Here is a 26,210-nt window from a genome sequence, read left to right as displayed (position 1 = left end):
AATGGATTAGCTAGCAAGTAGGTTCTGTTTAGCTCCCTCAGTGATACTCTTTTTCCTACCACTTGTTATCTTCAAGAGAAGAGATTCACAATACAGTATCTTTTTTTTTTTTTTTTTTTTTTTTTTGCATTTTTCTGAAGCTGGAAACAGGGAGAGACAGTCAGACAGACTCCCGCATGCGCCCGACCGGGATCCACCCAGCACGCCCACCAGGGGGCGACGCTCTGCCCACCAGGGGGCGATGCTCTGCCCATCCTGGGCGTCGCCATGTTGCGACCAGAGCCACTCTAGCGCCTGAGGCAGAGGCCACAGAGCCATCCCCAGCGCCTGGGCCATCTTTGCTCCAATGGAGCCTTGGCTGCGGAAGGGGAAGAGAGAGACAGAGAGGAAAGCGCGGCAGAGGGGTGGAGAAGCAAATGGGCGCTTCTCCTGTGTGCCCTGGCCGGGAATCGAACCCGGGTCCTCCGCACGCTAGGCCGACGCTCTACCACTGAGCCAACCGGCCAGGGCCACAATACAGTATCTTAATAAACAAAATACATTTTAAGTCCAAAATAAAATAAAATAAAAAACGCAAAGAAAACCTCTCTCTTGATCTCACTGCCACTTATAGCTAAGGCCCTACTTCTCAGGTTCCTTTTTAGCTATTTCCCTTAATATTTGCATGGTGGGCTCTTACCTTTCACACCTCAATTTAAATGCCACTTCCTGAGGGGCCCTACCCTGACCACCCAAAATAAAGTAGCCACCCACCGGTTTCCCATTACATCAACTTAAGTTCTCTGCAAGGCTTTTTTCAGCATTAGATATTTTTCTTGTTTACTTGTTTAGTGTTTGTTTTCCATCATCGCATTTAAGCTCTTAGAAAGTTAGGAACCCGTGTGCCTACTTCACTGTTTGATTCTCACAACACTTAACAGTGTCTGCACATAGGACAATACTCACATAGTCCTTACAGGCTGAAGTGATCCGCCCTTACTTCTCTGACCTCGTCTCCTACTATTCTATCACTGGCACTCCAGACATTGAACTCCTTGCTCTTCCTTTAAAACACCAGACTTGACCCTAGCCGGTTGGCTCAGTGATTGAGCGTCGGCCTGGCGTGCAGGAGTCCTGGGTTCGATTCCCGGCCAGGGCACACAGGAGAGGCGCCCATCTGCTTCTCCACCCCTCCCCCTCTCCTTCCTCTTTGTCTCTCTCTTCCCCTCCCGCAGGCCTCTGCCTCCGGTGCTAGAATGGCTCTGGTTGAAACAGAGCCACGCCCCAGATGGGCTGAGCAGCCCCCCCTAGTGGGCATGCCGGGTAGATCCCAGTCGGGCGCATGCGGGAGTCTGTCTGCCTGCCTCCCGGTTTCCAACTTCAGAAAAATACAAAAAGGAGGAAAGAAAAAAAAAATCACACCAGACTCATGGTCTTTGCCCTTGCTTTTCCTTCCGCTTGGGAACTCTTCCCTCAGGCTCCCTTCTTCCCTTTCTTAAGGTATTTGTTCAAAAGTTAACTTCTCAGTCAGGCCTTCCATATTTGGAAATTTAAAACAGCAGCCCCTAATCTGTTTCTTTTCCTTGCCTAATTTTTCCTCATAGTCCTTGACAATTTTTAATATATAATTTACTACTTATTTTATTGCCTCTTCCCCTCAACCTCACATGAAGTCTCTGCTGAATGCTCAAAGCCTAAAACCGTATCTAGCATAAAATAGCAAATATTTAAAAAATGAACGGACTTGCGTAGTGAATGCATAAAGGAAAAGCCAGATGTGAAATCTTTTGGAAGTGTAAGGTATCATCATGGCTAGTAAAATTTATCTTGTAATAAGTAATCTTAATAGCAGCACTCATGCTGGCATTGGACACACCCCGGCACGCAGTTCTACACACAATAGGCACCGAAAGAAAGCGTGTTTTGAGGATAACTGGGGGCGTGAGTTGGCGAGTCCACGTGAAGCAGCAGCTACTAACCCCGCCCTTCCAGGTCCCGCCCCTGCCCTAGAGCGGCCACGCCCCCCGCATGCTGAATGCCTTATAGGCGAGTGACGTCAGGCCGTTTGTTGTCATTGGCGGCTCCCAAGATGGCGTCCATCATGGAGGGTCCGCTGAGCAAATGGACTAACGTGATGAAGGGTTGGCAGTACCGTTGGTTCGTGCTGGATTACAATGCAGGGCTGCTCTCCTACTACACGGTGAGTCCCGGGGCCGAAGCTCCGAGCTTCTCGCGGATCGCTATCCCTGGGTGGCTTTTAGGTTGCGGGGTAGAGGTTGCTAGGCTGGGGGTGCCGCCGTAAGAGAGGGTTCCCTTGGAGAGGAGGGTTTTACGTCCTGGATAGCCAATGAGGGTGAAGGAGATTCTGGTGCAGCTAATAAATAGGTACTGGCTGTCTGATTTATGGGTTGGGGGCGAGCCGCGTTCGTTTTTCAGGGGGTATTAAGCGATAGTAGGGTCCAACGGGGTTGTAGCTGGGCGGTGAGGGTGGTCGTAGTAGTAGCTTAGGGTCCAGTGGCGCGGTCCGGACCGTCTCCCCATGTTATCATGGACGTGAGACCGTCCACCCCAGGCCCTGTGGACAGCCGCACCCCTGAGCTCCCCTCCAGGGATTGAAAAGCGTGATTTAGCCAAGCCCATAAGTGACCAGCCCTCGGGCAATGTGAAGGTGTCCGAAATCTCTCCCGTCTGCCCAAGTTGAGTGTTTCATTCAAGGGACGCACCATTCTATTCAGCCGGAGGCGAGCGTTATCGACGCCTTAACTTTTGAGAGCCGAGGATTTCCTACACAGCAGCCGCCTGTTAGCAAGGAGAGAATGGGTGGTGCCGTGTGTACAGAAAGTTATTACCTGGAGAGGGCTGAGTTCATGGCTTGACTGTTGTTTAGCACGAATCAGTGGCCCTGTGCAGGTCCGTGAATTGGCTGTGAATCTTATGTTCTGACTATCCACGCCTACCTATATAGAAATGGAAGGTGGGTGGTATTCAGAGCAGTTATTTCCAAAGGCACTTTCTCTGAATGATGTCTAGTTAATAATAGCTAATGAGAGGGAGTAAATCACTTAGGACAAAAAAGTATGTCCTGAAAGCTTTATAAAATAATAGAACAGACAAAAATATGGAAGATGGGTAAGTGTTGATGAGATAAATGGGGACACTTGTATTTATTTATTCATTTAAAAATATTTATTGAGCTCGCCCCCACCACATGTTATTGCGTTAGGCCAAGTATGTGTGTGTGTGGGTGGGTGTGCACACTGTTGTGCATGTTAGCAAGAATCAACAGAGTTCAAGACATTTCACCATTCTCCTTTGGAGTTTATATTCTAGTCTAGTGGTTCCCTTACTTTATTGTACTAACAATAACTCAGCAAGGTAGATATTTATTATCCCCAATTTATTTTCTCATTTTACAGTTTTGGAATCTGAGCCTCTAGGCTTTTAAGTAATTTTGCTCAGGATGCAAGAGCTAGCAGTAAGTGGTGTATAATCAGAGTTCCAAATTTCTAGCTTTCTGAGTTTTTCCACTAAACTTCCCTTTCACTACAGAAAGGAGAAAAGTGCAAACTGAGTTACTTAAGGCAAGTCTGCAGGAGTAGAAAGTATAATTTCCAATGCCCTTCAACCATCAATTTCCTTTCTCTACATAATTTTTAAAGGGGAAGAGAAAAAACCCCAAACCTGAATGTGATTTAAATGTATTGTTCAAGATTATCTCTAGGTAGCCATGAAAGAGAGGCAACTGAACATTCTTAAAACTTTGGGGTTATGAAATTCCATGGCTCAGAAAAATAAAGAGTAATATTGAATTTCAATAGGAATAATCAGGAAATCCCAGGGAACCTTTTCAGCCTATTCAATGTAGAGTTAATTTCAAAGACTGGAACTATGGAATTAAATTACTCTAAAATTCCATATTTCTGTGGGTCTGCATATAGGGCCATACTAGAGAGGCCTCAAATGGATTCTTGGGAGCACTTAGCCCAAACAATGATTTTTCCTGGTTTTCTTCCTTTAGTGTATGTAGTCTTTTTCTGCCTCCTTGCCCTTTTAGTTTCTGAATACCTTGACAAATGTCTCCTTGTCTTACTGGTTAAATACAGGTTTTTCACAGATCTCCCTCCACTCTTTCCTCCCCCCAAATACTTAGCTTCTCTTCTGAGACTAGGTTCTATAAAACATCGTCCTTGCCAGCAGAAGGGGGTATCATATTTCACACTAATGGGTATTTAAGAAGTTTTTTTTTCCCCAGTTCTTTGCTGTTAGTTTCTTGCAGAGAAACAGCAGAGGACTACTGTAAAAAAAGTCATCTTGTGAAAATAAAATAATACCCAGCCCCTAATTAGAGGAGGTTCAATATAAAGATGGTAAAAAGATGGGTATTCACTCAGAAAGTAGGAGACAGTAGGAGACACATTGAATGAATGTTGGCAGTGAGTTCTATACACTTGGACATTGTTTCAGTACATTAGGATACTGAATGATGTGAAGGTTCATCTTAATGATTTGAATGTCGCTGATAACTTGGAGCTACATCTACCAGGAAAGGTATCAGAATTAGTTGCACAGCCTTTTAAGCAGAGCAGTAAATAGCAAGTCACTCTATTCCTTGTTTCAGAAATCACTTGGGCTCTGGTTTGACTCTGTGGTTGTATGTCTGTTCTAGGTAAATAAGGTGTACTGATGCTCTGTGGCTGTATGTCAAAGAATACTTAGCTATGAAAACTTTTAACTAAACTGGATTGGTCTTGCTTTAGAGTCAGCCTGTACTGAAAATTGATACTGAGATAATCTCAGGGTTGGGTTAGGATCACTGAAATTGCTGTGAACTGAATAGATTCACCTAAAGCTTACAGCAGCCTGGATCTTATTCTCTGAGTCTGGGCCTAGCTCTGGGATTGGATGGTTCTTTTACTTTATACGTTTTTTTTTATTTTCTTAATCTGTGCATTTTCATTTTTCAAAAAAGAGCTTAATATATTATTACTCTGCCTAACAGAGGAACAGAGAAACTGATTACCTCCTTCAGAAGGAAAGTAGTTTCAGGCATTCTTTTCATCTGTAGCTCAGTCTCTTCATTATTAGAAACAACATGGCCTGACCAGGCGGTGGTGCAGTGGATAGAGCATCTGACTGGGATGTGGAGGACCCAGGTTCGAGACCCCAAGGTCGCCAGCTTGAGCGCGAGCTCATCTGGTTTGAGCAAAAGCTCACCAGCTTGGACCCAAAGTCGCTGGCTTGAGCAAGGGGTTACTCAGTCTGCTGAAGGCCCACAGTCAAGGCACATATGAGAAAGGAATCAATGAACAACTAAGGCAGGGATCCCCAAACTACAGCCCGGCATGCGGCCCCTGAGGCCATTTATTTGGCCCCGCGCACTTCCACTTCTGGAAGGGGCACTTCTTTCATTGGTGGTCAGTTAGAGCTGCAAAGCGTGGCGTAGCTCACGTACAGTACTACTTCCGGTGACGCGGGATGCACGTCACCGGAAGCACGTCATATCACTTGTTAACGGCTAGCAGTGACAAATATGGAACTGGATATTGACCATCTCATTAGCCAAAAGCAGGCCCATAATTCCCATTGAAATACTGGTCAGTTTGTTGATTTAAATTTACTTGTTCTTTATTTTAAATATTGTATTTGTTCCCATTTTGTTTTTTTACTTTAAAATAAGATATGTGCATTGTGCATAGGGCTTTGTTCATAGTTTTTTTTTATAGTTCGGCCCTCCAAGGGTCTGAGGGACAGTGAACTGGCCCCCTTTGTAAAAAGTTTAGGGACCCCTGAACTAAGGTGTCACAACGAAAAACTGATGATTGATGCTTTTTATCTCTCCTTTTCTGTCTGTCTCTACCTATCCCTCTCTCTGTCTTTGTCTCTGTCTCTGTAAAAAAAAATAAAAAGAAAGAAACAACATGAAGTAATTCATTCAGCAAATATTTATTTGGGGCTGACTTTGGAATAGGCATTGTACTTTACATGCTGGAGGTACAAGCATGTAGGAGAGAGAGTTCTTTCTGTCTAAGAACTAACAGTCTAGCAGAGCAGACACCTACACTTAATTCCAAAACAATGTGATAAATTTTACAATAGAAATAAGACTAGACTGCTGTGGGAATATTGCCAGAAAAACGCCAGAGAGACATTTGAGCCTAGACTTAAAGGATAAATGTTGAAGAGAGGGGCATTTCAGGTGGTAGGAAATATGCACAAATTGGGAAGCTTGAGGACATATATGGACAGTTAAGAAGATATGAAAATTTCTGCCTGACCTGTGGTGGCACAGTGGATAAAGCATCGACTTGGAAACGCTGAGGTTGCCAGTTTGAAACCCTAGGTTTGCCTGGTCAAGGCACATATGGGAGTTGATGCTTCCTGCTCCTCCCCCCTTCTCTCTCTCTCTCTCCTCTCTAAAGTGAATAAATTAAAAAATGTATATATAAAAAAGTCTTTAATAAAAAAAAAATTTCTGAGCAGCTCTAGTGGAAAGGTACATTTGGGAGATAACAGGAGATTGAGTACAGAAAATATTTGGAGCCATAGGTCAGGCCTGGAGATAAAGTTCTGTTAGATTATAGCACAGAAGTTATTAATTGAATTTTTATTAGATGAGTTGCCCAGGGAGGACTATGGATATAAATTTGGGAATGCTATGTGATTCATTTGTGTGAATCATGATCACAAAGGAAGATGGGAAACGAAGGAAAATTGAGAGAGAGATATGTGAGGAGTTGCAAAGTAGAGGGGTCATTGCTTTTGTAAATCTATCAAATGTTTATTGAGTACCTACTGTGTGCCCAGCATTATGCTAGCAAAAGGGGTTAAAATGATAAATAAGATGGAAATTGTCCATACACTCATGTTGCTAAAATTCTACTAGGGCCCTGGTTGGCAAACTGCAGCTCGCGAGCCACATGCGGCTCTTTGGCCACAAAATACCACGTGCAGGCGCTACCTCAGTAAGGAATGTACTTACCTATATAGTTTAAGTTTAAAAAATTTGGCTCTCAAAAGAAATTTCAATCGTTGGTACTGTTGATATTTGACTCTGTTGACTAATGAGTGCCAACCACTGTACTAGGGGATGCAGCAAGTAGGAGCTGTGATAGGAGAGGCATAGTTGTTTGGGGGCTACATAGATAGATGGGTTACTTGACTCAGTCAGTCTTAGAGGGTCAGGTTTGCGGTGGCCTTAACAATGACTGGGGGTTAGCCATCTGTGTAGGGAGAGGTTTAAAATGCTTGAGATAGAAGTAATATTTTTGGAGGAGGCAAGAGTCAGGAACTTGTCCATCCTGCAGCTTGGGCTGTGATAGGTAGTTGTGAGATGAGCTGGAGAGGCAAACGCATATAATGAAAGGCTTTCTTGGTAAACTGCTAAAGAATTTGAACCCTACCCTCGGGACAGTTATTTAAGTGTTGTAAACACTTTTTATTATAGAAAAATCTTATAGAAAGTTTCAAACATACATAAAATAGGATAGTAAAATGAATTTGTTATCCAATTGATATAATTATCAACATATGGCCAATCTTGTTTTATTAATACTCCCATCAATTCCTTCATTCCCCAGTGGATTAATTTAAAGCAGATCCCAGATACCATATAATTTCATTTGTGAACATTTCACTATGTATTACTAAAAGTTAAGGTCTCTTTTAAAAAATGTTATTACAATGTCATGATTACAATTAAATATTAATAAAAATAATTAGTATTATCAAATATCCAGTGTTCAAGTTCCTTGATTGTCTCAAACATTATTCCCTCACTAGTTGGTTTATTTGAGTCAGGTTTCCAAACAAGAAACAGATCTACACATAAAATGGGGTCTCTTCTAATCTGTAGGTCTTCCTTTCCTGTTTTTTTCTTTGCCACTTATATATTAAAGAAACCAGATAATTTGTTCTGTAGAATTGTTCACATTCTGGATTTTGCTAGTAACGTCATTGTGTTATGTTTAAACTTGTCCCTTTGTTCTCTCTGTTTTCTAGAACTAGAAGCTTAATCAAATTCATTTTTCTTGTTTTGTTTTTTTCTTTTGGGAAAGAATACTCGGTCGGTAGAACCTATTACATCAAGTAAGACGTTATATTTGGTTATAGTCTATCTGATTTTAAATTTGATTGATAGGTTCAAATGAAATTTATATATTTTAAATGCTGTCATTTCAGAAAAATAATCAGGAGATCATATTTATAGGACTTAGTGATTGCTTGGATGTGAGTGAAAGGGGAGGAAGAACCTGATGAAATCCAGCGTTTGGATTTTACCTGGATGAATGCTGAAAGGGAAAATAGGAAGAACAGGTTGGAGGAGAAAAGTGGTTGCTTTGGGTCATGTTGAAATTGGTGTAAAGATGTCATATAGTCTGGAATTTCTGAAAATATCTGGGTTACAGTTAATACTGGCTTTACATATCTGGAGAGTTGAACATGAGAATAATATAGACCGTTGGAAAGGATGCTAAGAAACATTGGACTAGTTATCTATTGCTTTGTAATGAATTACCTTAAAATTTAGCAACTTAAGACAGCAAACATTGATTATCTCATAGTTTTAGTGGCTCAGAACTTTGGAGTGACTTAGGTGCATCTGCCTCAGAGACTCTCATGAAGTTGCAGTCAAAAGACACTGGCTAGGATTGTAATCATCTGAAAGGCTTGACTGGAATGGGAGGGTCTGCTTCTAAGATGACTCACTCTCACAGCTATTGGCAGAAAGCCCCAGTTTATTGCTGGCTAGTTAGAAGGTGGCCTCAGTTCCTCACCAGCTAGCCTCTCTATTGGGCACTGCCTTCACCCAGAGAGAGTGAAGCTCTTAGTCTATAAGTCAGAGCAAGGAGGAATCCACAGTGCCTTTTATGACCTAAGTCTGAGAATATCACTTCAGCCTATTCATTTAAAATGTATTATTAAGATCAGGCTCATGGGGAGGAGAATTAGACTGTACTTTTTAAAAAGAGTGTCAAAGAAATTTGTGGGCAAATTTTAGGTCACCACAAACACTTTTAAGGGATTGTCAGAGAAAAATGCCTGCATAAAAGAGTCGAAAGGGACAGCCAGAGATATAAGAAAGAAAAAATACAAGCCAGAAGTATGTGGCAATCAAGTGGGAATAGTGAGTTGGCTTGAATACTGTTGAGAGGATTGTCTAGATAAATTCTGAAAAATATCTGTTGGATTAGTCAATTTGGATATCATTGATGCCCTCACGGAGAGCAATTTCTATGGAGCAGTGCGTGTAGAAGGCAGATTGTAGTAGTTTGAAGAATAAATAGGTACAGAAATGGAGAAATTTAAGACATTTGACTGTGAAAGAGACAGAGAGGGATATGGAAAGGGCTTCTAAAATACTGTAGGAGTCTAGTTAAATAAATGTTGTAGGGAATAGGAAGCAAGGTCTGAGTTAAAAATGAGGATAGAATCCACACTTAAGGAATGTAAAGATTTACATCCGTGGCCTTGGGAACTGGATAAAGGTCCAACTAGGGAAATGTTAAAGGTTAATCTTGTTGTATGAGGAACTAGTTGAGAATCCAAAATATGGTTTATTTAATCATTACCGGTACATGTTTAACTCTTTCTTGATTTGTGTTGCTTTTGTAACATTTTGGAGAAAAAATTAGAAACAGTGAATTAGTAAGTTACCTGGACTACTCAAGCTATTCCTAGAAAAAGAAGCATTAGAGAAGTTCTGTGTTCTTTGCAATTACATACTGATAGGAAGACTCATAATGACTTTGCATTTTAAAACACATTTAAGTGTTTTGGCAGTCCTTGGCAATGTCTAGAAGATTATCAAAAACCTGCCATCTAATTTTTGCATTTTAAATTTTTGAAGAGCTTAGATATATGTATTTCTCTTGCAAAGATCTAATAGAGGTAGCCTCTACTTAGATATCAGCACCACTGCCATCAAACAATTAAAAGCAAATTTATTTTCTAAATAAACCGTTTATGAATATATCAAATGTGATTCTTATTAAGTTGACATGGTATGTGTTAATAGTCTAAATGTAATAAAGAATTTTTAGAATTATGAAAAGAACAAAATAAAAATTGTATCTAATCTAGATGCCCTGAAAAGAAAACAAAAACCTCCTAAAATGGTAAGTAGTATCAAGTGGGAAGAAGTATGTGGAAATCTTTTATCTTTTGTTTTCCTTGAACACTCTATCCAAACTTGATTTTTCCCTGTTCTAAATAATACCTTTGAGTTTTGCTTATATAAATCTTTTGGCATTTAATCATTTTACGTCTGTTACAATTAACAAGCCATATCTCTAGTACATTCTTCATCGATACAGCAAGCTTGTGCACTCTTTGATGGCAGTACTGAGCATTATAATCTTCAAGCCCTGTTATGGAGCACATTGTGCTCATTGTGAATGAAAGAATGTCCAAGGTCCTTCAGATAAGGCTTAGAGATGAGATGCAGAAGGCTGTTTTGGAATTGTTGCTTGTCCAGGCCTGTAAATTTTGCGTTTCCATGATTTATGTAAACTTGACTGAGTTTACATTAGCAACAGTGGCTTTTGTTTAATCATCCAGAGCCTGTTGAAAATATTCCCTTGAGTGGGAGCTTTTGCAGTCAGTTCTTCTTTTGCTTACAGTTTTGTTAATGGTAATAATTTGTGGAATGACAGAAGTAGAGTTGTTCTTAAACATGCCACTCCTATATGTGGCAATTGTTTTAGAATTAGATTTCAAATAATTACATAATCCCAATGTTTTAGGATTAGATTTCAAATAATTATATAATCCCAATCAAAGTTGAACATGTACAGGTGATTTAGGTTGTTAAGGATTAGGGTTAGAGAATAACAAATGGCTATCCCAATCAATTGCTTTCCTTTTTATTTATAGAGGATTCTTTCCTTAGACTAGTTTGAACTTCCTTACAAAAAAAAAAAAGGAATCAACTTTTTTGGCAAAAATTAAGGTGATAGCCCTGGCCAGCTGGCTCAGCAGTAGAGTGTCAGCCCCGCTTGGCGTGTGGAAGTCCTGGGTTCAATTCCCCGCCAGGGCACACAGGAGAAACTCCCCAGAGCCTCCACCTCAGGCGCTAGAATAGCTCCAGCCGCAAGGGAGCAACGCCCCAGATGGGCAGAGCATCGCCCCCTGGTGGGCATGCCGGGTGGATCCCAGTCGTGAGCATGCGGAGTCGGACTGCCTCCCCACTTCTCACTTCGGAAAAATACAAAAAAAAAAAGTTAAGTTTACATGGTACATGGATTCGTATAAATGGAATCATATTCAAGGAAATTATTTTGAGATAGTAATAATTTTTTCCCATTCATTTGACAATGTTAAGATTATTATGAAAGTTGATTTTCTATTTCCTGGAGTTTTGTTCACATTAAGCCTTTGTGCTAAGATTGTCCACTTTTTTTTTATTTCTTGTATTCTATTTCAGCCTTGCTGTTATGGCATAGATAGATAGTTAACATATTGGGTGACTATTTGATTTGTCATTCTTGCAGCTTTCTCTACAATTCTCTCAACCCTCCTCTTTCCTCCATCACTCATAGAAGATGCCATGCTTCCCACAGACAACAGTGTCTGTCTGGTGGGAACACTCTCAATGCCTTGTGACCCCACTTATTAGTGTATACCTACTTTCTGCCTCTCCTTGCCTGCATCCTTCCCCATCATATTGGAAGAGGTAATCAATCCTTGCATGATCAGGATTCTATCTGCTCACAAATTTTTGAGGGCCTTGGTGTATAGATTTTTCCTCTATTTGCTTTCTCCTCTCCTTTTCTCTCATGTATCTTCAACTGCTTCCTTTTTATGTATGGACTTTTGTTGTTTATTTTAAGAACATTTATTTTGTAATATAGTAACAGGCCATCTTAGTTGTAACATTTCATATGAAAAATATTTGGTAAATTTTTGGATTGCCTGTTGATCTTTGTTCTTTTTTTTATGTTTTATTGAGATATAGTTCATATACCATCTATTTGAAGTATACAGTTCAATTATTTTATTTTATTTTATTTTTTTAGTGAGAGAGAGACATAGAAAGGGAGAGAGATGAGAAGCATCAACTCGTAGTTGTGGCACTTTAGTTGTTCATATATTGCTTTTCATATGTCTTTTGACTGGAGGCTTCAGCCAACCCAATGACCCCTTGCTCAAGCCAATGACCTTGGGCTTCAAGCCAGAGAGCATGGGATGGGGTCTTGTATATAATCCCACACTCAATCTGTTGACGCTGTGCTCAAGCCGGTGATCTTGAGGTTTCAAACCTGGGTCCTCAGCATCCCAGGTTGATGCTCTATCCAATGTACCACCACCAGTCAGGCTAGTTTTATTGTTCTTGAAGAGATGACAGCATACTCTTTTTTTTTTTTTTTTGTATTTTTTTCTGAAGCTGGAAATGGGGAAGTAGTCAGACAGACTCCCATATGCGCCCGACCGGGATCCACCTGGCACGCCCACCAGGGGGCGATGCTCTGCCCATCTGGGGCGTCGCTCTGTTGCAACCAGAGCCATTCTAGCGCCTGAGGCAGAGGCCACAGAGCCATCCTCAGCGCCTGGGCCAACTTTGCTCCAATGGAGCCTTGGCTGCGGAAGGGGAAAAGAGAGACAGAGAGGAAGGAGAAGGGGAGGGGGAGGGGTGGAGAAGCAGATGGGCGCTTCTTCTGTGTGCCCTGGCCAGGAATCGAACCCGGGACTCCTGCACACCAGACTGATGCTCTACCACTGAGCCAACCGGCCAGGGCCGACAGCATACTCTTAATTTAAAAAATTGAAACAATAGTTAAAATGTATACAGTAGAAGGAAGAACAGTCCCACCTGAAATCCTACTATTTCTATGTTTTGGAGAATAGCTTTCCTGACAATTCTTTATGTTTAAGTCCACATGTATGTAGTGTGTGTGTATGTGTGTATATATATATATTAATTTTATTTAATTTTTAAAACAATTTTATTCATTTTAGAGAGAGGGGAGCGAGAGAAAGTGGGGGAGGAACAGAAAGCATCAGCTTGTATTTGCTTCCTGGCCTGACCTGTGGTGGCACAGTGGATAAAGCATCAATCTGGAACACTGAGGTTGCCAGTTTGAAACCCTGGGCTTGTGCGGTCAAGGCACATATGGAAGTTGATGCTTCCTGCTCCTGCCCCGTCTCTCTCCTCTTTCTCTCTCTCCTCTCTCTCTAAAAATGAATAAATAAAACCTAAAAATAAAAAGTATTTGCTTTCTGATGTGCCCTGACATGGCGGGGGAGAGGGGAGAAGCATCAGCTCGTTTCACTTAGTTGTTCCATTCAGTTGTGTACTATTGATTGCTTCTCCTACGTGCCCTGACAGGGGTGGAACCCATAACCTCTGGAGTGCCAGGTCAACGCTTTATCCACTAAGCCACCTGGCCAGGACTGAAATCTATTTACTTTTAACTAGCTTATAGATAATATTTAATATGATTTATACTTTTTGTTAGTCTGCTGGGCTTTTTGTCCTTTTTCCTAATGTGGTCATGGAAAGTCTGTGTATGTGTGATGGTAGTGGTGGATGGGTTTGGAGTGAGAGAGAGATACAAGTATCCCTGACATGAACTGAGCCTAAGAAAGGTACATTCCTTTTTTTTTTTTTTTTTTCATTTTTCTGAAGCTGGAAACAGGGAGAGACAGTCAGACAGACTCCCGCATGCGCCCGACCGGGATCCACCCGGCACGCCCACCAGGGGCGACGCTCTGCCCACCAGGGGGCGATGCTCTGCCCATCCTGGGCGTCGCCATGTTGCGACCAGAGCCACTCTAGCGCCTGAGGCAGAGGCCACAGAGCCATCCCCAGCGCCTGGGCCATCTTTGCTCCAATGGAGCCTTGGCTGCGGGAGGGGATGAGAGAGACAGAGAGGAAAGCGCGGCGGAGGGGTGGAGAAGCAAATGGGCGCTTCTCCTGTGTGCCCTGGCCGGGAATCGAACCCAGGTCCTCCGCACGCTAGGCCGATGCTCTACCGCTGAGCCAACCGGCCAGGGCAGAAAAGTACATTCCAAACTAGTTTGTGAATTTAATTTCAGAAAGATAAATTTAAAATGGTTATCTACACTTATCTATATTCTTCCTATTCATTCATTAAACAAGTATTTTTTGAGTCTGTATACTATACTATGTTATTATTCCCCAGGAATTTATAGGCTAGCAGGGATGATGAATTTTAAATAGTAATTTTAGATTTGTTTAATTATAGTTTAAATATTTGATGGGTTTTAAAATATTCACTTTTATTAATTTTAGCCTGAATGCACATGCAAAGTATTCGGGATCAGAGACAGATTTCATAAATGTATTGGGCTGCCTCTGCCCTAGTCCTCTCTCCTTGGGCAACAGCATAAAAACCAGGTCAGTTGTCCTACAGGTGAGGCCAAGTAACCTTGTGGAATGAGGAAGAATGCTATTTCTCTGCTTTATCACGTGGAAAGAGGCAATTGTTCCCCTCACCTCTGAAAGTATTTCCTTAAAAAGATAATAGCCTAAATCCTAACTCCAACCTTTGGTATGCAAAAAATCTCACTTGGAGCCAGTTAACCTCCTGGGTTTATAACTTAGAGAACTTTCCAAGTTCTGGGGCTTCATTTTGAGGGAGGAGGGTAGGGACATAAACACTTAGGAAGATAGCTGCTGCCCTGTTCATGTCATCTTGGGATGACAGCTTAGCTTAGGGACCTACTCCAGTCTATAATCGTTTAGTCTTCTCTGGGAAATAAAAAGTTATTTGTTTTTTTTTAATTTTTATTTATTTATTTTTTACAGAGACAAAGAGTGAGTTAGAGAGAGGGATGGACAGGGACAGACAGACAGGAACGGAGAGAGATGAGAAGCATCAATCATTAGTTTTTCATTGCGCGTTGCAACACCTTAGTTGTTCATTGATTGCTTTCTCATACGTGCCTTGACCGTGGGCCTTCAGCAGACCGAGTAACCCCTTGCTGGAGCCAGTGACCTTGGGTTCAAGCTGGTGGGCTTTTGCTCAAACCAGATGAGCCCGCGCTCAAGTTGGCGACCTCAGGGTATTGAACCTGGGTCCTCTGCATCCCAGTCCTATGCTCTGTCCACTGCGCCACTGCCTGGTCAGGCAAAAAAGTTGTTTTTTTGTTTGTTGTTGTTTTTTACAGAGACAGAGAGTCAGAGAGAGGGATAGACAGACAGGAATGGAGAGAGATAAGCACCAATCATCAGTTTTTCGTTGCGACACCTTAGTTGTTCAATGATTGCTTTTTCATATGTGCCTTGACCGCGGGCCTTCAGCAGACCGAATAACCCCTTGCTGGAGCCAGTGACCTTGGGTTCAAGCTGGTGAGCTTTTGCTCAAACCAGATGAGCCCGCGCTCAAGCTGGCGACCTCAGGGTCTCGAACCTGGGTCCTCCACATCTCAGTCCAACACTCTATCCACTGTGCCACTGCCTGGTCAGGCTGGGAAATAAAAAGTTTTTATTATCCTTTCAAGTTGGAGAAAACAACAGATGTAATCCTTGTGGTATGTGGAAATGTTAGAGGACTGTTGAGAAATCCAGGGAGCCCCTCCCCCCCCCCCCCCCCCCCCCCCCCCGCCTCCAGTACTGTAAAGGAAACGGGTGTTAGATGAGACTATCATGCAGGTAGTGGGACTTCTCATCCAGGGGTTAAGATAAAGCTTCCCTTTTTGAGGAAATGATGGATGAGTAGGAATTAGCCAGTTAGGAAGTGAAGGCAGATGAGTAAAAGACAACTCGGGTAGTGGGAATCATCTATACGTAAAAGTTCTAAGGCCAGAAGGTGACTTGGCTGGTTCGGTGAAGGAAAGACTGGGCACAGTAATGATGGGGATTTTAGAGGTACACTGGTCAGGCTACTGCTGGGGTCCCTGTAGAGATTAGATTAAGAAATTTGGTTTTAATCCATAGAGCAATGGAGAGCCATCAAAGTGGGTTTTTTTTCTTATTTGTTTTTTACTCAAGGAAGTAACCCCAGATCTATGTTTTGAAAAGACTCCTCTTACTACTGTGGAGAAAGATTGGAGGCGAGGAGTAGATGGAGAAGGGTAGAAGATAGCGGACAGATTGTAGAGATCTGGAATTGGGTGGTGATAGTGCAGTTAAATGGAAGGTTTTGAGAGATTTTAGGAGACAAAAATGAGGGGACTTTTAATGGAAGAAAGATAGTTGAGAGAAAAAATCATGAGTTAGTTTTAGACAGGTTGAGTTTGAAATGCTCATGAGAAAACCAGTTGAAAATGTGCTGAAGGACAGTGTGCCTGGTGAGAGTGGAGAAAATTAGAAATAGCCCTTGCTGAGAATGGGAGAGCAAGCCTGCTGATGAATTATTTCCTGCTAGTCCTTCTGCCTGGAACTTCCCCCCAAAAGTCTTTACTTGGCTGGCTCCACTCATTCAAATCTCAGCTCAAATATCAACTCTTCAGTCTTCCAAAATCATCTAAGTTAAAGTAGAACCCCTTTGCCCCACAACAACTTTCTTATCATCACACTATTTTTTTTAACACGTCACCAGCTGAAATTGTCTTGTTAATTTGGTTTTCTTAGGAGAAATGTCTATTCAAATCCTTTACTCATTTTTTAAAAAATCCTTTGCCCCCCCCCCACCTGTTTTTGGTGTTTTGGGGGGTGACAGAGAGAGAGACAGATAGGGACAGACACAGGAAAGAGAGAAATGAGAAGTATCAATTCTTTGTTATGTCTCCTTAGTCTCCTTAGTTGTTCTTTTTTTTTAATTTTAATTTTTTTTATTTTTTACAGAGACAGAGAGAGAGTCAGAGAGAGGGATAGACAGGGACAGACAGACAGGAACAGAGAGATGAGAAGCATCAATCATTAGTTTTTCATTGCGCATTGCAACACCTTAGTTGTTCATTGATTGCTCTCTCATACGTGCCTTGACCGCGGGCCTTCAGCAGACTGAGTAACCCCTTGCTGGAGCCAGCGACCTTGGGTTCAAGCTGGTGGGCTTTTTCCTCAAACCAGATGAGCCCGCGCTCAAGCTGGCAACCTCGAGGTCTCGAACCTGGGTCCTCTGCATCCCAGTCCGACGCTCTATCCACTGCGCCACTGCCTGGTCAGGTTCCTTAGTTGTTCTTTGATTGCCTTCTCATATATGCCTTGACCAGGGGACTTCAGCAGAGCGCGAGTGACCCCTTGCTCAAGGCAGATGACCTTGGGCTTAAGCCAGCAGCAACCTTTGGGCTCAAGCCAGTGACCATGGTGTCATGTCTGTGATCCCGTGCTCAAGCTGGTGACCTTGGGGTTTTGAACCTGGGTCCTCAGCGTCCCAGTTCGACACTCTGTCCACTGTACCACTGCCTGGTCAGGCCCCTTTACCCATTTTTAATTTGGTCTTTATTGTTGAGTTGTACGCATTTTTTATACATTCTGGGAGCTAGTCCCATACTAGATATATGATTTGCAAAAATTTTCTTCCATTCCAGGGCTTATTTTTTTCACTTTCTTGAAAGTATTTTTTAAAGCATAAATGTTTTTTGTTTGTTTGTTGTTGTTTTTTTTTTTTGTATTTTTCTGAAGCTGGAAATGGGGAGAGACAGTCAGACAGACTCCCGCTTACGCCCCACCGGGATCCACCCGGCACGCCCACCAGGGGCTACGCTCTGCCCACCAGGGGGCGTCGCTCTGCCGCGACCAGAGCCACTGTAGCGCCTGGGGCAGAGGCCAAGGAGCCATCCCCAGCGCCCGGGCCATCTTTGCTCCAATGGAGCCTCGGCTGCAGAAGGGGAAGAGAAAGACAGAGAGGAAGGAGAGGGGGAAGGGTGGAGAAGCAGATGGGCACTTCTCCTGTGTGCCCTGGCCAGGAATCGAATCTGGGACTTCTGCACACCAAGCCGATGGTCTACCACTGAGCAAACCGGCCAGGGCTAAAACATAAATGTTTTTAAGATTGATAATGTTCATTTTATTTACAGTTGGCCCTTGAACAACACAGAGGTTAGGGGTGCTGAGCCCTTTGCAGTCAAAATCCCATATAATTTTTTTTTAAATTGATTTTAGAGGAAGGGAGAGAGCGAGAGACAGAAACAGACTGAAACATTGATCTGTTCCTGTAGGTGCCCTGACCAGGGATCGAGCCCTCAACCTTTACGTTTTGGGACGACATTCTAACCAACCGAGCTCTCTGACCAGGGCAAAATCCCCCTATACCTTAAGTTACTCTTCCCCATATGAAGATTCTTAAGTGAGGATCAGAAATTGACCTTTGAGCAATACGGGTTTGTGTGTATAAGTGGACCCTCACAGTTCAAACCTCAGCTCAAGGGTCAACTGTATTTTGTTTGCCTATGCTTTTGGTGTCATAGCTAAGAAACCATTGCCTAATTCAAGATAACAAATTTTATACTTGTGTTTTCTTATAAGAGTTTTATAGTTTTAACTTATTAGTAGTTAAATGTATTTATATGATGTGGGGTAGGGGCCCAATTTCATTCTTTTCACATTGGTATATCCAGTTGTATCAGCACCCTTTGTTGGAAAGACTAATCTAATGGTCTAGGCATCCTTGTCAAAAGCAGTTGCCCAAAACTGTATGTTTATTTCTAGATTTCTAATTCTATTATATTGATTTAATTAAGCAATTTTCAACCTTTTTCATTTCATGGCACACATAAACTAGTTGGCTAAAATTCTGCAACACACCAGAAAATATGTTTTTTCCTAATCTGACCAAAAAAAAAATTTATATATATATATATTTTTTAATTTTTGATTTATTCACACAAAATGGCTGTTGTTATTTTTTAAAGGCCTTTTAAAAAATTTATTTTTATTTCTTTATTTTAGAGAGAGAGGAAGGAGGAGAGAGACATCCATTTGTTGTTCCATTTATTTACATAGTCATCGGCTGATGATTGTATATGCCCTGACCTGGGCTTGAACCAGCAACTTTGACATATCAGGATGATGTTCTAACCAACTATGCTGTCTGGTCAGGGCCAAACAACTGTTGTTGTGTTGGCTTTTGTTATTTTTTAATTTGACAGTCTAAAAGAAAAGAAGTCAGTGCATATTTCAAAAATCCTTGCTGTACACCTATTTTCATAGAATGTACTTCAGTCACTGAGTAGGATAAGACAGATCTTTATGTACAGACCTGGAGAAATATTGTATTTTTCCACCTTTATAAAGATATAACTGGTAGGTAACATTGTGTAAGTTTAAGGTATACAGTGTAATGATTTGATATACATATATTGCAAAATGATTACCACAATAATGTTAGTTAAGACATCTGTCATCACACTTAGTTATCTTTTTTTGTGTGTTTGTGGTGAGAACTTTTAAGGTCTACTCCCTTAGCAACTTTCCAAGTATTACAATACAGTATTGTTAACTATGTCACTATGGTACATGAAATCCCTAGAACATAGTTAGCTTATAACTGGAAGTTTGTCTGTGGCTCAGTACTTTGGATGTAAGGCATCAATGGTTTAAAGTAGGACAATTTTTTTAAATCATAGCTACATGATACTGGCTTCTTTTCTTTCTTGCATAGGGGAGTACAGAAAAGTACTGGTTGTTGAGGTATTGAGTATTTTGAAAACTTTGATTATTTAAGGTTTTATTTTATTTTATTATACATGACTAGTTTATTTTTAGAAATATATACTGATTGTTAACATAGGGCTTATTGTGCAGAAGATAGCCTTTACTTGGCTCAGTCCAGTAGGAGAGACATAAAGGGTAAGCAATGTTTCATCAGTATATATTTTTGGAGCACCTAATGTGTTGCAGACACTGTTCTGAAGCATAAATCAGACCCAGTTCCTACCCCCTGTTTGTCTGTGAACCCGACAAGTTAACTAGCCATATAGCACAGGGTGGTACAGGCCACGGCTGGGGGAATATACAGAAGACTAGGGGAGCCCAGGGATGGGAGTTCAAACCAGGCAGAGGTAAGGCACATGTATGATCGGTGACATTTAGCCAGGCAAAATATCAGGCTCAAGGATATTCCAAACTGAGGGATATTGGATGAAAAATCTCAGCAGCATAAAATGTGACCCATTTGGGGAATTGCAGAGATAAAGCTATAGCAATGTTCCTCAGAACGTGGTCGTCTATCTTCCTAAGTCACATTCATCTAGGAGCGTGACTTGTTCCCCAGGTGATTCTTAGCCTTTCAGGTGATTCTCAAATTCACTTAAAGATGAGGAATACTGGTCTAGAGTTAAGGTGCATGATGAAAGAATGAAAATTATAGTTTAATATAAATATATCATTCATTAAAGGTATACATAAAACTATAGGTTGATTTTTATAGACTGTAAAACATTTTCATTTTAAACTTAGCTCCTTTTTCTAAGTGATTTGGGCGGAAGGGTAATGGGGAGAAAGGAGAGATATTACTATAAATTTTGTCTCTTAATTCCTAGGTGATTCTAAAAACAATCAATAAATCTTTATTCACTGAATGCTTCTGTTTTTCTTTTAGTCCAAGGACAAAATGATGAGAGGCTCTCGCCGAGGATGTGTTAGACTCAGAGTGAGTATTATTCATTATTTATTTATTTTAATTGACTTTTGAGAGAGAGGGAGAGAGAGGGAGAGAGAAGAAGGGCAGAGGGAGAGAGAGAAAAACATCAACTTGTTCTACCCACTAATGTATTCAGAAGTTGATTCTGCATGTGCCCTGGCCAGGGAGCAAACTCTCAACTTGGCTGTATCGGGAAGATGCTCTAACCAACTGAGCCACCTGGCCAGGGCAGTATTTTTATGTAAACTAATTTTGAAAGAAGAAAAAAACTGACAAAATCATAGAAGTCTAAATTTAGTTTAGTTTTTGTTAGGCAAGCAACTAAAGTTTAGAGAGAAAAAATGATATTTCTCCATGGTAACTGCTGGTCAGTGCCAGAACCAGGGCATTGTTGTTTTGGCCCATGAATTAATGGTGTGCCCATGACTTAATGTAGCTCCTGATTTTTTTTGTTTGTTTGTTTAATTTTGGTTTTAATATCAGGGACGGGGCTGGAAAATGAGTTGTAGTGTTGGTGGTAGAGCAAACAGTAGAAAAACTCTGAAAAATTCCCACTTTTAGCTTCTTTGTTCTTTCTGTTTAACATTGTTTAAAAATGGTTGATGTAGCAGTGATGTCCAGTAGAAATAAAATGTGAGCTACATATATACATTAATTTTACAGTAGCCACATTTAAACAGGAACCAGAAACAGGTGAAGTTAATTTTAATAATATATGTTTAGGCCACTATATCTAGAATATTATTTCAACATGTAATCAATAAAATATTATTAATAAGATATTTTACATTCTTTTCTAAATACTAAGTCTTCCAAATCCAGTGTGTCTTTACACTTATGGTACATCCCAGTTCAGACTAGCTGCGCTTCAGGTGCCTAACAGTTCCCTGTGGCTAGTGGCTGCTTTATTGCAGTGCAGGCCAATAGCTTCGCATTGCTTTTAATTGCTAGTTCCATTTCCACCATTGTCCAAGTGGGTAAAGGCAAGAAAGAAGGCAGGTTTGGGGATAGTTTCAGTCTCCATTGTACCTAAGGAAAGGCTGGCTCTATCTTAACTAGGTGAATCAGCTTCTAGCCTTTTCTTCTTCAGGCTCCTTTTGCTTTCTTTCTGCTATCTTTTTTCTGTACCCTTACTTTTGAAGATGTGACTGTATTATTGCATTTATTAGAAGTAGTCAATAACTGAGAAAGACACCAAATTCAAATGGACAAATTTTGGCACCAAGATAGGTGTAAATATGGTGGAGTTACAGGGTGGGACTGAGACAGGCTTATTTTGAGCAGATAATGGTGTATATGTGATAGCGTAATGATTTTTTTTAAATGTTTACTTTTTCTTATCTTTCGTTTGGTTTTCCTTTTGTCTTTTTGATTTAATTGCTTTTCTAAGCACTTGCTTTTGACCTTAGTCACCACTCAGTCTGGTATTAACTGCTTTCTTGGCTTGAGATGGACTCAATAGTGAGTCTTTGGCAGAGCTTTGTTGAGACAGCCCTTCACTTGAATTCAATCTGAACTTGGGCCACTATCTCATTGTTTCAGTTAATGCAATATTTTTTTCTTTTAAATACAGCTTAATTAATTATTAACCCCTGTGACTACCACTTAGGTTAAGAAATACATTTTGCCAGCTACCCGGAAGCCTCTTTATGTGTCCTATTCCAGTTACAGCACCCTCCCTGTCTCCTGAAGTCAGCCCTCTTCCATTCTAGAAATCATGTCTTATTTTAAATTCCTAAATTTTATATTTTATCTTGACCATTAAAAAAAAGTAATTTATCTATCCAGACCCTTTGACCGGTATGAGTTGTATGTAGTTTTAGATTTAACTGATTGCAGCAGTTCAGCATGTTCCTCTGCCTCTGCTTTTCCTGCAGATTGGTAGTGGGATCCGGAGCCTGGATCAGACCCAGGTTTGATCCTTTTGGCAAGACTATATAGGTGGGGTGGTGGTGTGTTCTTTTATCAGCTTGCACATATGTCTGGTTTTGTCTGTTTTATTGGGAGACAAACCTACAGGAAGGGAGAGATGAGAAGCATCCACTAGTAGTTGCAGCACTTTAGTTCATTAATTGCTTCTCATCTATGACTTGACGGGGGGGGGGGCTCTAGCCAAGCCAGTGATCCCTTGCTCAGCCCAACAATTTAGGGCTTAAGCTGGTGAGCTTGTGCTAAGCCAGTGACCTTGTGGTTTTGAACCTGGGACCTTAGTGTCACAGGTTGATGCTGTATCCACTGTGCCACCACTGGTCAGGCCATAAGGTCTGGTTTTTGCTCTTTATTGATATTAGCACTATCAATGCTCTGCACCTAGATCAATTAACTTATTTGGGGTTGCAAAATTATGACATTTTATCACTTTGTTTTAATTCTTATCAGATAACTACATATGAAGACACTTCATTTATTATTTGGTTGCCCAGTGGTACAGTTCAGATAGATAGGATACAGCTTGATTATTTCCTTTCACTTACCCAATCTCAAGATAATGAATTGACTTAAAACAACATTCAATTTATATTTACAGGGTGGGGTAAAACATGCGGAACACAGAGTTTATTCTTGTATTATTATTTATTATATTATTTTCTGTGTGAACAACTATAAACCTACCTTGCCCCATTCTGTGTGTATCCAAAAGAATTGAAAGTAGAGACACAAACATATTTTGCACACTGATGTTCATAGAAGCATTACTCACAATAGCCTATATAGCTGGAAGCACTCAGTGTCCATTTGATGGCTGGATAGATGAACAAAATGGGGTACATGTAATGGAGTATTATTTAACCTCAAAAAGGAAGAAAATTCTGACACAGGTCATAGTATCTTAAGGATATTATGCTGAGTGAAATAAGCCCATCATTAACAGTAAATACTGTATGATTTTACATACATGAGGTATCTAGAGTAGTCAAATTCATGGAGACAGAAAGCAGAATGGTGGTTTCCGGTGGTTGGAAGCAGGGGATTTGGGGAGTTCTTGTTTAACGGGTACAGAAGTTCCATTTGGGAAGATGAAAAAGTTCTTGAGACCATCTGGTCATACATAATGTGAATGCACTTAATACTACTAAACAGAACACTTAAACATATTTGAATAGTAAATTTTATATTATATGTATTGTGTATTTTACCACAATTTAAAAACCCACACCCGTTTATTATCTCACAGTTTTGTAGATCGAGCATCTAAGATGGGTTCTCTGCTAAAGGTCTCACAGAGCTGAAATCAAGGGATTGAGCAGCTTGGGCTCTCATCTGGAGGCTGTGAGGAAGAATCCAAGGGAGAATTCGCTTCCAAAGTCATTCAGGTTGTTGGTAGAATTCAGTTCCTTGTTGCAGGACTGAGGTCCTTGTTTTCTTGCTGGCTGTCAGCTGAGATCTGCTTCACATACTCCTTGTTAGGCAGCCCCTCTGTCTTCAAGTCAGCATGCCACATCAAATCCTTCTAGTGTTCTGAATTTGACTTCTCATTCTGATCCCAGCTGCAGAAAACAGGCTTCATTTAAAAGGCCTCATGTGATGTGAAGAAAAGGGAACCCTTGTGCACTGTTGGTAGGGATGCAGATTGGTGCAGCCACTATGGAAGCAATATGGAGTGTCCTCAAAAAATTAATAATGGACCGCCTTTATGACCCAGCAACTCCACTTCTGGATATATATAAATATATATATTTGAAGAAACCTTAGAAAGACTAAATGCACCCATATATTCATTGCAGCAATATTTACAATAGCCACAATATGGAACCGAGCCAAGCGCTCATTAATAGACAAGTGAGTAAAAAAAGATGTGGTACATATATACAATGGAATACTACTTGGCCATTTGTGGCAGGATGGATGGACCTAGAGCAGTGGTTCTCAACCTGTGGGTCGTGACCCTGGCGGGGGTTGAACGACCAAACACAATACATTTTTAAATAAAATATGTATTTCCGGCCCTGGCCGGTTGGCTAAGTGGTAGAGCATCGGCCTGGTGTGTAGAAGTCCCGGGTTCGATTCCTGGCCGGGGCACACAGGAGAGGCGCCCATCTGCTTTTCCACCCCTCCCCCTCTCCTTCCTCTCTGTCTCTCTCTTCCTCTCTCGCAGTGAGGCTCCACTGGAGCAAAGATGGCCCGGGCGCTGGGGATGGCTCCTTGGCCTCTGCCCCAGGCGCTAGAGTGGCTCTGGTCACAACAGAGCGACACCCCGGAGGGGCAGAGCATCGCCCCCTGGTGGGCAGAGTGTCGCCCCTGGTGGGCGTGCCCGGTGGATCCCGGTCGGGCGCATGCGGGAGTCTGTCTGACTGTCTCTCCCCGTTTCCAGCTTCAGAGGAATGCAAAAATAAAAATAAAATAAAATAAATGTATTTCCGATGGCTTTAGGCGACCCCTGTGTTTTGGTCGTTGGACCCCCACCGGGGTCGCAACCCACAGGTTGAGAACCGCTGACCTAGAGGATATTATGCTAAGTGAAAGAAGTCAGAGGAAGACAAATACCATGTGATTTCACTTATATGTGTAATGTAAAGAACAAAATAAACAAAATTGAACCAGACTCATAGATACAGAGAACAGACTGATGGCTGCCAGAGGGAAGGAGGGTTGGGGGACTGAGTGAAAAAGGTGAAAAGATTAAGAAGTACAAATGGGTAATTACAGAATAGTCATAGGGATGTAAAAAGTACAACGTGTGGAATATTGTCAGTAATATTCTAAATACTATGTGTGGTGCCAGGTGGGTACTGGAAATATTGGAGGAATGCTTTGTAAAGTTAAAGTATATGGTTGTCTGATCACTATGCTGTACACCTAAAACTAATGCAAAATAATATTAAATTTAAGTTGTAATTAAAAAATAACTTTAAAATTCCTGATAAATAAATAAAAGGCCACATGTGTGTGATTAGGGTATACCCACCAGGTAATCTCCCTTTTGCTATATAACCAATCCATTAATAACTCATCCTGTAACATAGTCACTGCAGTGAGATCTCATCATTCACAGTTTCTACTCACATGCAAAGTGGAGGAGATGATGCAGGGGCTAGAGTTATGGGGTGGGGTGAGGGACAGAATTCTTCTTACCACACAGAACCAGACATACTGTGTTTGAATCTTATTTTTGCTCTTGGCTTTATTGACTGGAAGAGGGAAATTATCTGTAAGCTTCCTGAGCTTGAGTTTTCTCTTTAAAGCAAGTAGTATATTTCTTCCCTTGTAGAATTTTTTAAGTATTAGGTATCTGGTACATAGATGGAAGCTATTAATTAGTACTGTGTGTGTGTTAAGAGGCTTTGAGCCTGACCAGGCAGTGGCACAGTGGATGGAGCGTCGGACTGGGACGTGGAGGACCCAGGTTCAAAACCCCAAGGTCGCCAGCTTGAGTGCAGGCTCATCTGGTTTGAGCAAGGCTCACCAGCTTGAGCCCAAGGTTGCTGACTTGAGCAAGGGGGTCACTCAGTCTGCTGTAGCCCCCTCCCCCCCATCAAGCCACATATGAGAAAGCAATCAATGAACAACTAAGGTGCTGCAACAAAGAATTGATGCTTCTCATCTCTCTCCTTTTCTGTCTGTCTGTCTGTCCCTCTCTCTGTCTCTGTCAAAGTAAAAAAAAGGCTTTGAGGTATAGTTGACCTTTGATAATGCAGAGGTTAGGGGCACTGACCTTCTTCCATGTGGTTAAACATCTGCATATAAATTTTGACTCTCCCAAAGTTTAACTACTGTCGACCACAGCCTTACCAATAACATTTACAC

At 41.4% G+C, this 26,210-nt stretch overlaps 1 protein-coding gene across 4 annotated transcripts in view; it reads left to right on the top strand.

Annotated features, from left to right (window-relative positions):
* Positions 1–2,014: 2,014 nt before the first annotated feature.
* The window catches only part of OSBPL9 (oxysterol binding protein like 9), a 140,275-nt gene continuing 116,079 nt past the window's right edge, over positions 2,015–26,210 (top strand). For 2 of the 4 annotated variants that reach the window (XM_066269212.1, XM_066269210.1), the window contains exons 1-2: positions 2,015–2,179; positions 20,424–20,474. In XM_066269212.1, the coding sequence (XP_066125309.1) occupies positions 2,015–2,179; positions 20,424–20,474 (216 nt within the window). The remainder of the gene's footprint in view (positions 2,180–20,423; positions 20,475–26,210) is intronic. The other 2 variants (XM_066269211.1, XM_066269209.1) reach the window with 1 other exon arrangement.

The sequence above is a fragment of the Saccopteryx bilineata genome, chromosome 3, assembly GCF_036850765.1.
Source record: "Saccopteryx bilineata isolate mSacBil1 chromosome 3, mSacBil1_pri_phased_curated, whole genome shotgun sequence".
NCBI lineage: Eukaryota > Metazoa > Chordata > Mammalia > Chiroptera > Emballonuridae > Saccopteryx > Saccopteryx bilineata.
The sequence above is the reverse complement of the archived record's forward strand: the minus strand, read 5'-3'. Positions and strand labels throughout refer to the sequence as shown.